The sequence below is a fragment of the Akebia trifoliata genome, chromosome 15, assembly GCF_017979445.1.
Source record: "Akebia trifoliata isolate Shusen 1 chromosome 15, ASM1797944v1, whole genome shotgun sequence".
NCBI classification, from domain to species: domain Eukaryota; kingdom Viridiplantae; phylum Streptophyta; class Magnoliopsida; order Ranunculales; family Lardizabalaceae; genus Akebia; species Akebia trifoliata.
This window is the reverse complement of record NC_141389.1, coordinates 22,170,773-22,186,292: the sequence shown is the minus strand read 5'-3', so window position 1 is coordinate 22,186,292 and position 15,520 is coordinate 22,170,773. Positions and strand designations below refer to the sequence as shown.

Below are 15,520 nucleotides of genomic sequence, written 5' to 3'. Positions count from 1 at the left end.
CTGAGATGAATCAGTATTTGACATGAACGAGACGAGATGTGAAACCAAAATTTAAAATCATGGGTTGTATGAGATCATATCTATCTCATTTCTTTTTAAAACTTTTTTATTATTTTATTATTTTTATTGTTTGTACAAATCATTAGGATCTATTTCCATAATACAAATGTGAATCACACAAAGACAATGATCGACTTTGTTTGTGTTTGTATGCCAAAGAATGCTTAATGTCCTTGGGTAAGCAAATTGTTAATTTAACAAACCAAAGGCATGTCCAATGATGATGTATCACAAAGATAATTGTGGATAATTGAAGAGTCCTTCGGAGGCACAAGGCCTCCATGCCTAATCAGGTGATAACGAACGCTAAGACATGGGGCCATAATCCTTGGAGAATGTGCATAGCTGACATCAGTTGGATGATATTAATAATTCATGAGTTTCAATTTAGGAAAAATTACTTGAAGGACCTTAGCGAAGGGATTTCTTTCTAATTAGTCCCTCAGTTTTGGGTGGTTGCTGGATAGTCCATTTAGTAAAATTTTCTTTTCTTAATGGTCCTTCAACTTCATCACATGTTACAATATTTTTGAAATACCTAAACAACTTGTTTTTCATCTTCTTCATATACTTAGGTTTTCTAACGTGATTGCAATCATGTCTAATGATTTTTTATCGTGAATGATGAATGAAAATGATATACTTTTAATTTTGAATATTTAGATGTGGTTTTTGATCTATTTCGACGATTTAAAACAAAAAATAAAGAACAAATTAGATATTCAAAAAAATAATTACTGTGTCGAGATCACCACTTTTTATTTATTGAGTTCAACATTTTTATTTTCGAGCTTACCACTTTTTACTATCTAGCTCACCAATTTTTATTTATTTTCGAGCTCACTACTTTTTATTGTTGAGCTCACCAATTTTTATTGTTGAGTTCAACAATTTTCAAAAAAATGTTGAACCCAAAAATAGATAAAAGTGGTGAGTTCGACGTTGGTAAAACCCACCTATTTTCATTTTTCGACTAAAATACATGGGAAGATCAACTAGAAACTTGACATAACGACTGGTGAGATGATTTCAAACCAAAAGTACCATTTTTGATTGATTTTCATAAAAAAATTGTGGACACGGGATTTTCAATGTTTTGAAACATCCCTCCACTTTGGGGTGTTTTGGAGTCGCCACCATTCAAATTTGACAAAAGGGTGTGAATGGTCACCCGAAGTTGTATTTCTTGAAAAACATGTCACTTTTGACATATGATGACTCTCGTTGGATAATGCATGTTTGGTCCAACCTTGATTCCGGGTAAGGGGGTCCATTTATGGAGTGGGGAAGGTGTTAGGCACCCTATTCCATCCACGTAATGTGGTAACCTCGGATTCGGTTTTTTTAAATAAAAAAGAAAATAAAATCGAAAAAGGATTCGATGTGTGCCCTCAAGTGTGAGGGGCTTCGATGTTGGTTCAAATCATTGAGGGCACCCTTATGAAGAATGGGCCCTTTGGTGTTTAGACCATAGTGGGGTGTGTGCAAATGTGTAGAGAAAGGGAGAGTAGAGGAGGGAAGTTGAGGGGGGTGTTCTTGGTCCAAACCCACCTTGTTCCTTCCTTGACTTCCTTTGACTCCCTTTGATTTCTTTTTCCTTGCTTGACTTGTTTGAGAGAAGATTGAGAGTTGAGAGTTGAGAGTTGGGTGTTAGAGTAGAGAGTTGAGGTGAGTTGTGATTTTTTAGAGTTTTTTTATCAAATTTTCATTAGTTGTTGTAAGGGGAGAATGGGGTGGGTTTTTATAGAAGTTGGGGAGTTATTTTAGGGGTAAAGTTGGGTGAAATGCCGAAAAATGATAGAATGGTTATGCGTTTGAGCGAGAAGTCGGGTGTAATTTGATGGAGATTGGCGGGTATTTAGGGAAGGGGGTTTCCATGGGTTGTTTCCCCCAAATGGGTTGGATCTTTCAACCATTTGGGTTGAGTGTTAGATGGAGGAGAATTGATGAGAGTGGTTGAGAGATGAGATTGTTTAAAGGGGGTAATTAATGGTGGTGTGATTAAGTGGTGTTTGGTTTAAGCGAATGGAGGATTTCGAGGGTGGTTGATGATATTTTGGGAGGGTGAGGAGATGCTGAATGTGTCAAGTGGGTGGAAATGAAGGGTGGAGATGAGTTGCTGGGAAAGGATGAGTGTTTTGATTTGAGAGGATGGGTGTCGGTGTAGGTTGTAGAGATGGGTTTTTGTAGGAAATGATGAGAGTAGATTAGGGGAGGGTGATAGGTTATAAGTGTTTGCTTTGAGAGAATGGATAGGATAGGTTAGGGTAGAGTTTATGGGTTGAATTAATTTTTTGGAGGGAAGTAATGGAGTTGGTTGGTTGGATGAGGGGGGCGGAAGGGGGTGGGCACTGTGTCATATTGGGTGATTGGTTGTGATGTTGGGCTTAGGTAGAGAATTGGGCTTGGGTAATGTGTTGGGTTGAGTTGAATGAGCTTGGGTAGTGGGTAGGATAAGGATGGGTTTAGGTTGAATGGGTTGAATTGAATGGGCTTGGGTAGTGGGTAGGATAAGGATGGGTTTGGATTTGCATTGGGTTGGATTGAAGAATGTAGGAGGGTGATGAGGTGTTGGGTCCATGGGCCACGTGAGTAACCTTGGGCCGTTTATTGAAAAATAATGACAGAATAAATTGAAATTTTGTAGGTTTGGGCTTCGGAGCCCATTCCGATTTTTTCGATTTTTTGGGGCATTTTGCGTCGAGGACCCGCTCAAATTTGGGTGTCTACAAAAATGAAGTAAAAAATCCTAATTCTTTACATACATCCTCAAAATCCTTGAAAATGACTTCTTCCTTATCAAATCCTTTCCATCGAAATGGAGTCTCCAAAAGTTAACTGGGATGTCAGAAATTCTTTTTTTTTTTTGGGACGATGGTGGAATAGCTAGGTCCATTTTTTTTTTATACCAATATTCTGTTTTTGTTTGGGGATTCAAATGAACTTTAACTTAATTTTATTTTCATCTATGACGATCCTATTAGAATACACGATGCAACATTCAGTTGGAACAATTCATTTGTGGAAAGGTCCTGGCTGGATCACAATTTTTATTTTTATTTTTATTTATTTATTTTTATTTTTGTTGTGTTTTAGATCTCTAAACATTAGAGATGTATATCAATTTAATGCTCTAATTGACATGAAGGGAATTATCTGAACACATTTCAGTTGATCTATATAGATTCACACACATGATGCTTCCTCACGTTGTTTGGTGATGAGGATACTGAAGGAACACATTATAAATTTGTTTTTAAGATTCATCCTCCAGATTTAGGAGGCCTTCAATTCTTTGGCTAAGGTCCTATTTGGATAAGAAGTAGAAAGTTGAAAGAAAGTAGATTTTAGAAAATAGAAAATAGTTTCCTTTTGCTTTTCAAAAAGTTAAATATTTTACTTTACACATCGAGGGTTAGCTGGGATTGTAAGAAGCGACTGGGTGTGCTCCCTAGGTTGTGACTTCAAATCTCTAAATGCCCCTCCATAGAAATGTGGCTACTTACTCGTCGTAACACTTGACAGTGTGGGATGGTGCATGCGGCCCCAGGTAGATTAGTCTCACCAGAAGGTGGGGAAACTCTCTGGACTATATATATACTTTTTAAAAGTAGTTTTTTAAATTTAATCTAAACAAACTTTTTAACTATTTAACTTTCAAAAGTAAAAAAAAAAATTACACTTTTGAAATATAGATTGCCTCAGACTATTATGAATCTAAACTGGCCTACTTTTTAATCCCTTTGTACATCATCTTATGTGTCAAATTCATTTTTTTTTTATCAAGAAAAGAAAGACTGATCTTCCCAAACTTGAAAGCAAATTTCCTTGAAACTTTATGTCTAGATTCATCGAATATTCCTTGGCTTTATATCAATTCACTAGGCTCCACTTGCCTTCAAATGCTATTTTCTACAATTTTTTTTATTTAAAATACCTTGTTGGAAGTATTAGTTCTCTCATGGACATATCATTCTCACCAATATGCTTGAAATTATTCAAAGTATTGTTGACTTATGGCGACCCTTCTGTTTTTTCAAGACTAATTGATCTTGTAGAATAAGACAATTACTATGTTAGGTTGGTTATGAGTTTTGAGCTATGGACATCCAAAATTTATTTATTTACTTTTACATAATACCATAGGTGTGGGCAAGAGTTGTCTTTTTTTGCGCTTTTTGGACGGGTCATTCACTACCAGTTTTGTTATTACTACCACGATTGGGTTCATGGTTTTCAAAAATAATACAATTTGTTTTTTTTTTTTTTTTTTTTTGTATTTTTAAAATCATCTAATCTAGATTGTAATGTTGTCCTCCTGAAAGACTACTTTTTTATCTAAGGATACTGCTAAATTTGGAGGTCCAACTCAAAATCAATTGGCAATGAGCGGAAAAGCCCAAGAGCTTATAAGGAAAGAGGTAAGGCAATTTGTGTCCGATGTGGGACTAAACTCAAAATGCCCCCGTACATGTAGGCCAAAACACGTGGAGATATGAATTGGATGACATGGAGAAAAGTAAGGCTTGCTTTACTACCATGATAAATTTGGGGGTCCAACTCAAAATCAACCAGAGGTAGAAAGGGCAACAGAACTATTGCAGGACTTTTACGTAGTCCACACAGCAATTCTATTGTTATCGTAGGTCCCAAACAACAATCCTGCTGCTATTGCAGGTTTTCACAGCTGCCCAAAATAGCCAAACAACAAACTTGTTGCTATCATAAGTCTCCACAACAGCTCAAAATAACCAAACAACAAACCTGCTACTATTGCAGGTATCCATAAGAGCCCAAAACAGCCAAACCAGCACTCCAAAATAGCTAAACAACAAATCTGCTACTATTGCAGATCTCCACAATAGCTTAAATAGCAGTTCTACTGTTGTCGCAACACCCAAACAATAGTCTTGTTGTTATTGGCAACCTACACAACAATTATAAGCATCCTAAAGAGTCTTGCTGCTATCGTAAGTCTCCACAGGAAGACTAGAACCTAAATCGCAAACCCTCAAACAGTCCAGAAACTGTTTTTACTACTGTCACACATCTTAAACAGTCAAAAAACTGTTATTGTAGTGAATTTTTGTAGAAACCCTAACATAAGGTAGAAACGCAATGCACTACTACAACATGTGATATATAAAAAAAATGTAAAAGACCCCGAATGGGAGAAGATCAAATGAGGTTAACTCTAGATTAAGGTTTAGTGAATATAAAGAAGAAGTAGAGGAATTAAGGAGGAGAGATGAGAGGGGGGGGGGGGCAAAATTCCTTGACTTTGATACCAAGAAGAATTTGAAAAAAATAATAGTCAAGTTTTTTTGTGAGAGCTTAGTAGGAATTTATATTAATTAAAATATTCAAATTATAGAAAAATCCTTACAAGTAAGAGATAAATAAAAGACTATCGTTACTAAGTAATTATGACTAAAATAACAACTAACTAGATTATTCCAATAATTTTGACGTCTCATCTCGTCTATGAATGAGCCCTAGTCGTCTCGAACTAGTTTTTCGATGCATCTAAGTTGTCTCGTTCAATAATGAGAAAAATGAATCATTATTTTAAATCTCGTCTAATAACTTATCTATCTGTCTCGTTAATTAGTCGACGATATTGAAACATATTAGACGAGTCGTCTTGGTTTTGAACGAGATTTAAAACCATGCTCCCACTTGAACCGGGGCCAAAACAAGGCGAGTAGGTGCCTACTATATGACACCAGTCAACCTAGCCGACTAAACTACTCAACATCAAGGATGGGGTGGTAGACATAACAAGGCATCCTCCTATAGAATTGAGGGGCATCAATTAATCGCCCTATTGCATCCTTAGAGGTTTGAAAATAATTTAACCTTTTGAGATTAAAAAGATTGAAGATGACTAGTTTGGAAGAAAAATCAAGGGTTATGGTTTGAGGTTGGACAAGGGCATTTAGGTTAATTTTAATTAATCTATAAGAGAAGACAAGGGTCAAGGGATGTGTCACCTATTTGAAAACATAGAGGAAATTTTATAATATTCATCAAAACGTGGAGGGGTACTTCAAAATTCTCTTTTATAACTCAGTTTCGAGAAGTTGTGGCTAACCGTTAGATTGTTCGAGAGAGAGCACGAAGAGCCGCCAAGTGGCCCTTCGAAAAGCTTCGGTTCGGTTCCCTCCGAATAGGACTTAGGAATTCTTCTGCAAATCTGACGCCTCAAGGTTCGATCTCTACTCGCTCAATCTCTTTCAGTCTCAATCTCTCTATGTATTTATCGTGTTTGATCTCTCTTCTTTAATGTCTGATTTGAATTATTCTTGTTTTTCTGTATAAATTTCCTTATTTTTACAAGTTTTTGTTTCTTGATTATTAATGCTATTGTTATCGATTCTCAATTCAATTTAGGTTTATTTCTCTGATAAATTTGAACGATTCTTCTGCATTTGATCTGTTCTTTAATGGTAGAATTTCATCCTTGTTTTTGTTGATCAGATAGCTTAGTTACAGCCAAAGAGGAAGGAAATGTGTAGGGTTAGAGTTAGGGTTTGGAGTGTATGAATGTGATCTTGGCCAAAGAATTGCGAATCTCTTAAACATCTCATCATTGGAGAATTAATTTTAAAAAGCCATGGCATGGTTTAGAGCTGCAGCTTCTAGTGTAGCAAAATTAGCTATTAAGAGAAATGTAGCTCAAGTGGGATCTTACGCGACTAGAAGATCGGTCCTCCCATCACAAAACCGATGTTTCCACTCTACACTTTTTAGACCAAAGGCACAAGCTGCAACTGGGCTGGTTCCTCGCCCCGTGCCCCTCTCGAGGTTGACCGACAGTTTTCTTGATGGCACAAGTAGTGTCTACTTAGAGGAGTTGCAAAGGGCTTGGGAGGCCGATCCTAATAGTGTAGATGAATCGTGGGATAATTTCTTTAGGAATTTTGTCGGGCAAGCGGCAACATCTCCGGGTATTTCAGGTCAAACAATCCAAGAGAGTATGCGGTTGTTGTTGTTAGTGAGAGCTTATCAGGTTAATGGCCATATGAAAGCCAAGTTGGATCCATTGGGTTTAGAGGAACGTGAGATCCCCGATGATTTGGACCCTGCCCTTTACGGGTTCACCGAAGCTGATCTCGATAGGGAGTTCTTCATTGGTGTATGGAGTATGGCTGGATTCCTATCCGAGAACCGTCCGGTCCAAACGCTTCGAGCGATATTGAATCGGCTTGAACAGGCTTATTGTGGGAGCATTGGTTATGAATACATGCACATTGCTGATCGCGAGAAGTGTAATTGGTTGAGAGATAGGATTGAGACACCAACACCCAGCCAGTATAATCGGCAGCGTCGCCAGGTTTTGCTTGATAGGCTTATATGGAGTACACAATTTGAGAATTTCTTGGCTACAAAGTGGACGGCTGCTAAGAGGTTTGGTCTTGAAGGTTGTGAAACTTTGATTCCCGGCATGAAAGAGATGTTTGACAGAGTAGCAGATCTTGGGGTTGAGAGCATTGTTATTGGTATGTCACATAGAGGAAGATTGAATGTTCTTGCTAATGTTGTTCGTAAGCCACTCGGACAAATATTCAGTGAGTTTAGTGGAGGCACCAAGCCCGTTGTCGACAAAGAAGGGTTATACACGGGAACCGGAGATGTCAAGTACCACTTGGGCACTTCTTATGATAGACCAACTAGGGGTGGTAAGAGAATCCATCTGTCTTTGGTTGCCAACCCAAGCCATTTGGAAGCCGTGGACCCAGTCGTGGTTGGAAAAACTCGAGCGAAGCAGTACTATTCTAATGATGTTGACAGGACAAAGAATATGGGAATTTTGATTCACGGGGATGGAAGCTTTGCAGGACAAGGTGTAGTATACGAGACTTTGCATCTAAGTGCTCTTCCTAACTATACGACTGGTGGGACCATCCACATTGTGGTAAACAACCAAGTGGCCTTCACAACTGATCCAACGTCTGGGAGATCTTCTCAGTATTGTACTGATGTAGCTAAAGCCTTGAATGCTCCTATTTTCCACGTAAATGGTGATGATCTCGAGGCAGTGGTTCATGTTTGTGAACTTGCAGCAGATTGGCGTCAGACATTCCATTCTGATGTGGTGGTTGATATTGTGTGTTATCGTAGATTTGGGCATAATGAGATTGATGAGCCTTCTTTCACACAGCCTAAAATGTATAAGGTGTGTTCTTTTGCCCTAGAATAATGCTGAAGTGACCTCAGGCTGGAACCTCAATCTCAATGAAAAGCATCTATGGTTCCCATACATTTTCACGTTAAGAAGTGCGATATGAGGTTCCAGCTTGAGGTCACTCCTGCACAACTCTTTGTCCTATTCTATGCTTAGCTATTTTCCTTTGTTTTTAGGGTATTTTAGAAATACGCTGCTGTTAAATGGGTGATATTAAGTTTACCCCCTTGCAAAATGCAAGACTAGGTTTATCCCCTTGACTATAAGTCAATGTTGCATTTTTGTGATGATTTAACGTTGAAATTTTGATTCTTTTTAAAAAATGGTTTTCAAATACTTAATTACTACATCGAAATTTGAAAATAAAATAAATTTTCACTTTTAAATCATCAAGAAAATGCAACCTTGACTAACGGTCAAGGCCCAACAGGAGAAAGCTAATCTTGCATTTTGAAGGGGGTAAAAATGATATCATCAATTTAACACGGGTATTTCTAAAATACCCTTGCTCTCTCTCAAATTTGGGGTTGGCACGATGAATTATGTTCAATTTTGTCTAGAGCCATACATCCTATTATTACAAGTGTTCATATCCACTTTTACTACCTCAATCCACATTCTTTTTTATTTTACTCTCTTTTAGGACCTTCAACATGCATGTTCCTTCTAAGTTCTAATTGGGAAGTAGTTGCTCTTTGTTGCACATGACAAAATTATTCTCAATTGACTTTCTCTTAGTTTATTGGCCTCCATAATATTTAATAGGGTATTTTAGAAACCGCCCCCCCCCCCCCCCCCTCCTTCTCTCTCTCCCTCTTTTAAATTGGTGATCAACTATGTTTACCCCCTCGCAAAATGCAAGATTAGGTTTACCCCCCTTGACCGTCAGTCAATGTTGCTTTTTCTTTGAGATCTAACAGAGAAATTTTGATTTCTTTTTTTTCCAAATTTTGATTTAGTAATTTAAGTATTTTGGAAAAATCAAAATTTCACCATTAAATCATCAAGAAAATACAACATTGACTTACGGTCAAGGGGGGTAAACCTAATGTTGCAATTTTCATGGGGTATACCTAATATCACCAAATTAACAGTGGGATATTTCTTAAATACCTATTTATTAGGGTGGTACTAGTAAGGTGATCTCATACAACATTCTGGGGGTAAACCTAATATCACCAAATTAACAGGGGGGTATTTCTTAAATACCCTATTTATTTGGGTGCTACTGGTAAGGTGATCTCATACAACCTTTCAATGTTTCTAACATGATCTGGGCACTAATGACAGGTCATTCGAAATCATCCATCTGCTCTTGAGATTTACCAAAAGAAACTCCTTGAATCGGGGCAGATTATACAAGAGGACATCGACCGGATACACAACAAGGTTAACGCCATTCTTAATGAAGAGTTCAAAAACAGCAAAGATAGTGTTCCAAATAAAAGGGATTGGCTTTCGGCTTATTGGTCTGGATTTAAATCACCTGAACAGCTTTCACGTCTCCGAAATACTGGGTATGTCGGGTTTAATTGTGGGTTTACATTTATTTGTGCATTATTCTCTTAAACTTGTTAATACTTTGTTGCTTGACAGGGTTAAACCAGAGATATTGAAGAATGTTGGCAAAGCAATTGCAACCCTTCCAGGTAATTTCAAGCCTCACAGAGCAGTAAAGAAGATATTTGACCAGCGTGCACAGATGATTGAAACAGGGGAGGGAATCGATTGGGCAGTTGGAGAAGCACTTGCTTTTGCTACATTGTTAGTGGAAGGTAACCATGTTAGGTTGAGTGGTCAGGATGTTGAAAGAGGTACATTTAGTCATCGACATTCAGTAATTCATGACCAGGAAACAGGGGAGAAATACTGTCCTCTACACCATGTTATCTTGAACCAAAATAAGGAGATGTTTACTGTCAGCAACAGGTTGTCTTTAGTAACTTTTGTGCTTGTTATCCTTCATCTGTTGTCTGATGCAGTTCTTCACACACACACACACACACACACACACACATGCAAAATAAAACACAACTGAGTTGCTGCAGTTCTGCGTTTTTTGAGTTGGGGATTAATGTCCTCTCATCTACACTTTTTTCATTATTTCACTCCCTCTAATTTTATTAAATCTTCTCTTTAACCTATTTTATTATTTTTTACCTCTTAATCTCAATTTTTTTTAATAACAACGGTAAAGCCCCCAAGTTATAGTTTTGTGGGGCCAACTTTATTTCCTTTACTCTGCACTCCTTCTAACTTTCCTTTATTTTCTCTTTTACCCCTTAACTCACTTTTTATCGTTTTCTATCTTTGACCCCTTTACCTTAAAAATTTTCAATAATAATCCTCCCAACTTTATTTTTTACACTTTTACCCCTTAACCGATATAGAATGTCCATGCCTACGACACGTGCAAACTCTAATCTATACAATAAAACACAACTGAATTGCTACAGTTATGTGTTTTTTGAGGTGGGGATAAACATTCCCTCAACTACAATTTTGTGATATAACAAATGTCCCATCGACCTACACCACACTTTTTTATTTTTCCTCTTCACTCCTTCTAGTTTAATTACCTCTTTAACCCACTTGATTGGTTTCTGATTGATTTCATTTTTTACCCTCTTAACCTCAATTTTTTTAATAATAACTCACCAATTTTATTTTTTTTCCGCTTTTACCCCCCTTGACCCCCAAAGATGATGGCCGTGCCATAGGTACGGGCGAACTCTAGTATATAATAAAATACAATTGAGTTGCTACAGTTTTGTGTTTTTTGAGTTGGGGATAAATGTCCCCTCAATTGCAGTTTTGTGGTTGGACAAATATCCCCTCTAACTCATCTTTAACCCATTTTATTGTTTTTTATTTGTTACTTCTTAACTTCAAATTTTTTTTAATAACAATGGTAGGGGCCACTTTTTTGTGTGTGGGGTGGATAAACCTCCGATCAAACTATAGTTTTGTGGGGTCCACTTTGTTTTTTTTACACTTTACCCACTATAACTTTCCCATATATCCTTTTTTACCCTTTTAATACTTTTTTTTTTCATCTTTTGCCATTAACCTTAATAATTTTCACTAATAACCCTCTAACTTCTTTTTTAACATTTTTACCCCCTTAACTCATGAGAGGATGTTTGTGCCCTAAGAACAGGCGAACTTTAGTTTATATAATAAAACACAACTAAGTTACTACAATTTTTGTTTGTTGAGTTTGGATAAATGTCCCTTCAGCTAAAGTTTTGTGGTTGGACAAATGTCCCATCGACCTACACACTTTTTTGTCTTTCCTCTTTATTCCCTCTAACTCATCTTTAACCTATTTATTGTTTTTTATTTGTTACTTCTTAACTTCAAACTTTTTTAATAACAATGGTAGGGGCCACTTTTTTGTGTTTAGGGTGGATAAACCTCCGATCAAACTTTAGTTTTGTGGGGTTCACTTTATTTTCTTTACACTTTACCCACTGTAACTTTCCTATATATCCTTTTTTACCCTTTTAATACTTTTTTTTTCATCTTTTGCCCTTTTAACCTTAATAATTTTCAATAATACCCCTCCAACTTCTTTTTTTACATTTTAACTCCCTTAACTCATGAGAGGATGTTTGTGCCCTAAGCACATGCGAACTCTAATTTATATAATAAAACACAACTAAGTTGCTACAATTTTTATTTTTTGAGTTTGGATAAATATCCCTTCAGCTAAAGTTTTGTGGTTGGAAAAATGTCCCATCAAACCTATTCGACATTTTTTCGTCTTTCTTCTTCACTCCTTCTAACTCTATTATATCTCCTATTTTACTTATTTTTTTTCCTCTTAACCTCAAAACATTTTAATAACAACGACAGGGCCCACTTTATTTCTTTTACTTTTCACTCCCTTAACCTTCTCATCAAATTATAGTTTTGTGGGACCTACTTTAATTTCTTTACACTTCTCCCCTATAACTTTTCTATATTTTCTCTTTTACCCCTTTAACCTAATTTTTTTTCAATAATATCCCTCTAATTTATTTTTACGCTTTTATCCCTTAACTTGAAAGAGGATGTCTATGCCGAAGGCACTGGCGAACTCTAGTCTATATAATAAAACACAACTGAGTTACTACAGTTACTACATTCGGGGTAAATGTCCTCTCAGATACAATTTTGTGATTGGACAAAGTCCCATTGACCGGCATACTTTTTTTGTCTTTCCTCATTACTACCTCTAACTTTATTATATCTTCTCTTTAACCCATTTATTGTTTTTTATTTTTATTTTTTACCTCTTAACTTCAATTTTTTTAATTACAGTAGTACGGTCCACTTTTGTGTGTTCCTATATTTCCTTTTTTACCCCTTTAACCTTAAGAAATTTCAATAATACCCCTCCAAGTTTATTTTTTATGCTTTTACCCCCTTAACTCGAGAGAGAATGTCTATGCCGTAGGCACGGACAAACTTTATTATATAATAAAATATAACTGAGTCGCTACCGTTTTGTGTATTTTGAGTTGGGATAAATGTCTTCTCAACTACATTTGTGTAGTTGGAAAAATATCTCATCGACCTACACCACATTTTTTTTTGTTTTTCATATTCATTCCCTTTAACTTTATTATATCTTCTCTTTAAGCCATTTTATTGTTTTTTATTTTTTACCTTTTAACCTCAATTTTTTTTAGTAAGAACGGTAGGGCTCACTTTTGTGGGAGGAGATGAATCCAACTAGGATAAACCGCCCATCAAGCTATAGTTTCCTGGGATCCACTTTATCTCCTCAACTTTTATATATTTCCTCTTTTACCCTTTTAATCAACTTTATCGTTTTGCATTTTCTACCCTTTTAATGTCAATTTTTTAATAATACCCCTCCAATTCTATCGCCACACCAACTTTTACTTGCAACCACCAATCCTTTTGAAATCAAGCAGTTGTTCACATATGGATTGGTGTGTTATAAAATGTGACATTCTCAGTCGCTTTCATTTTGAAAATGAAGTACATTGTTAATCTAGACTCTGACATGTTGCAATTCAACTTGTCTTTTTATCTGCATTCTACAGTTCTCTTTCAGAATTTGGTGTCCTTGGATTTGAATTGGGTTATTCAATGGAAAATCCAAATTCATTGGTAATCTGGGAAGCTCAGTTTGGCGATTTTGCAAATGGGGCGCAGGTTATATTTGATCAGTTTTTGAGTAGTGGAGAGTCGAAATGGCTTCGTCAAACTGGGCTTGTCGTGCTTCTTCCTCATGGTTACGATGGTCAGGGACCTGAACATTCAAGCGCACGGTTGGAACGTTTCCTTCAGGTTTGTGCTATTCCTCGTGTGTACTTGTCGAGCTCCTTATGTTTACGGATCTCTCATAGTTGATTTGTTCCATTGAATCTTTGAACACATTTAGCATCATAAAATTTTTATGTGATCTCACATTCACACATACTACCTGTTTGATAATCCTTCACAGTACTTCTGTTTACTTATTACCTGTTAACATCACCTTTGCTGCATTACTAATATACACTTAAAAATAATGAAACACAGATGAGTGATGATAATCCCTATGTTATACCTGAGATGGATCCAACACTTCGGAAGCAGATCCAAGAATGCAATTGGCAGGTTGTTAATGTCACAACACCTGCTAATTATTTCCATGTTCTGCGACGCCAGGTGAGTTCTATCTGTCCATGTATTGCTTTTAATATTGAATTTTGAATTTCTTCTTTTCCCTGATTTTCTACAGTTTCATCTTCCAGATACACAGAGAATTCCGAAAGCCACTCATCGTGATGTCACCCAAGAACCTACTTCGACACAAGGACTGCAAGTCGAACCTGTCTGAGTTCGATGATGTCCAAGGCCACCCTGGTTTTGACAAACAAGGGACCCGTTTCAAACGTCTTATAAAAGACCAGAACGACCACTCGGATCTCGAGGAAGGAATCAGGCGCCTGGTTTTGTGCTCTGGGAAGGTAATCAATCAACATTCTCTTTTTATCCAATCAAATTTTGACTAATGTTCCCAAGTGGGAACCATTAGTGTGATATCTGCCCTTGCACTGTACCTGATGGATTACCTTTGATGTCCTCTTACATTGATTCACGAATGTCAGTTTGGAAATGTATGACTTTGGTTTTATTTAGAACTTGACAGCTTTGTTATTCATTCTTCCATCTTGCAGATTTATTATGAGCTCGATGAAGAGCGGAAGAAAGTCAATGGCAATGACATTGCAATTTGTAGGGTTGAGCAGCTTTGCCCCTTTCCATATGACCTCATCCAGCGAGAGTTGAAACGATATCCAAGTATGTCACTCTAACTTGATAAAAAGAATAATTACATCAAAATAACTCAGAATTTCAGAGGAAGGGTCTGTCTGAATGGCAGTAGACTCAAATCTGACCCCCATTCTGGTCCCTACAATTTTAAATCTTCCTAAGACGTTGAAGATCATATTAGAGTTGTAAAAAATTGAAATCTAGCGAAAAAAGAATAAAAATGAGAGCACTTCTATTGGCACCCCAACTTTTACTTCTTCCCAACCATTCAATTGTTTTCTTTATTTTTAGTTGGGGGGTAATAAGTAAAAGTTGGGTGCCAATAGCAGCTCTCATAAAAAAAATGGAGCTAGAATACTCTTCTTATCGGACATTAACTGGAATGGAACACCATATAATGTAATAACCCTGATTGACTGATAATGTCGTGGCTGTGTAATTTCAGAAGCAGAGATTGTGTGGTGCCAGGAAGAGCCGATGAACATGGGTGCATACTATTACATCTCGCCTCGTCTTTATACTGCCATGAAGGCTCTGGGAAGGGGAAATATGGAGGATATCAAATATGTTGGGCGTGCCCCATCCGCTGCTACCGCCACTGGTTTCTACCAAGTTCATGTGAAGGAACAGACTGAGCTTGTACAGAAAGCAATACAGCCTGGGCCTATCAAATATCCTTATTGAACCTCTTGAACTTAATGAAACTCAATCTTAAATAATAATAATGCATGGGATGAGAAGCTCGGCACATCCAGCAATGTCAAAATAACACCAGACGTTCAAGATAATTGTGATTTTTTTTTGGTTCCCCCCACTACATTCCTCAGATGGTTGTGTGACGTTCATGTGCATAAACTGAACTGTGTTGTTCGTCTGTGAATATAATTTTTAAACCATTATGAATGGCAAAAAAGAGTTGAATGCTTCCTCTTTGGAGTTTTTTATTTTATTTTATTATAAATATAAAGATTTTTTACTTTTCAGAAGTCGGAACCC

The 15,520-nt window shown here is 36.9% G+C and overlaps 1 protein-coding gene across 1 annotated transcript; it reads left to right on the top strand.

Annotated features, from left to right (window-relative positions):
* Positions 1–6,115: 6,115 nt before the first annotated feature.
* On the top strand, positions 6,116–15,452 carry LOC147384618 (uncharacterized). Its single transcript, XM_086425140.1, has 9 exons — positions 6,116–6,269; positions 6,541–8,239; positions 9,539–9,765; positions 9,845–10,177; positions 13,306–13,552; positions 13,787–13,915; positions 14,002–14,217; positions 14,428–14,551; positions 14,970–15,452. The coding sequence occupies exons 2-9, from the start codon at positions 6,677–6,679 to the stop codon at positions 15,206–15,208; spliced, it is 3,078 nt and encodes a 1,025-aa protein (XP_086281266.1). The 5' UTR covers positions 6,116–6,269; positions 6,541–6,676; the 3' UTR covers positions 15,209–15,452.
* Positions 15,453–15,520: the final 68 nt, after the last annotated feature.

Excerpts from the sequence above, each read along its gene's own strand:
- LOC147384618 (XM_086425140.1), top strand. The coding sequence starts at position 6,677 with ATGGCATGGTTTAGAGCTGCAGCTTCTAGTGTAGCAAAATTAGCTATT. Across the intron at positions 9,766-9,844 it reads TCACGTCTCCGAAATACTGG|GGTTAAACCAGAGATATTGA; the intron begins GTATGTCGGGTT and ends GTTGCTTGACAG. Across the intron at positions 13,553-13,786 it reads GGTTGGAACGTTTCCTTCAG|ATGAGTGATGATAATCCCTA; the intron begins GTTTGTGCTATT and ends AATGAAACACAG.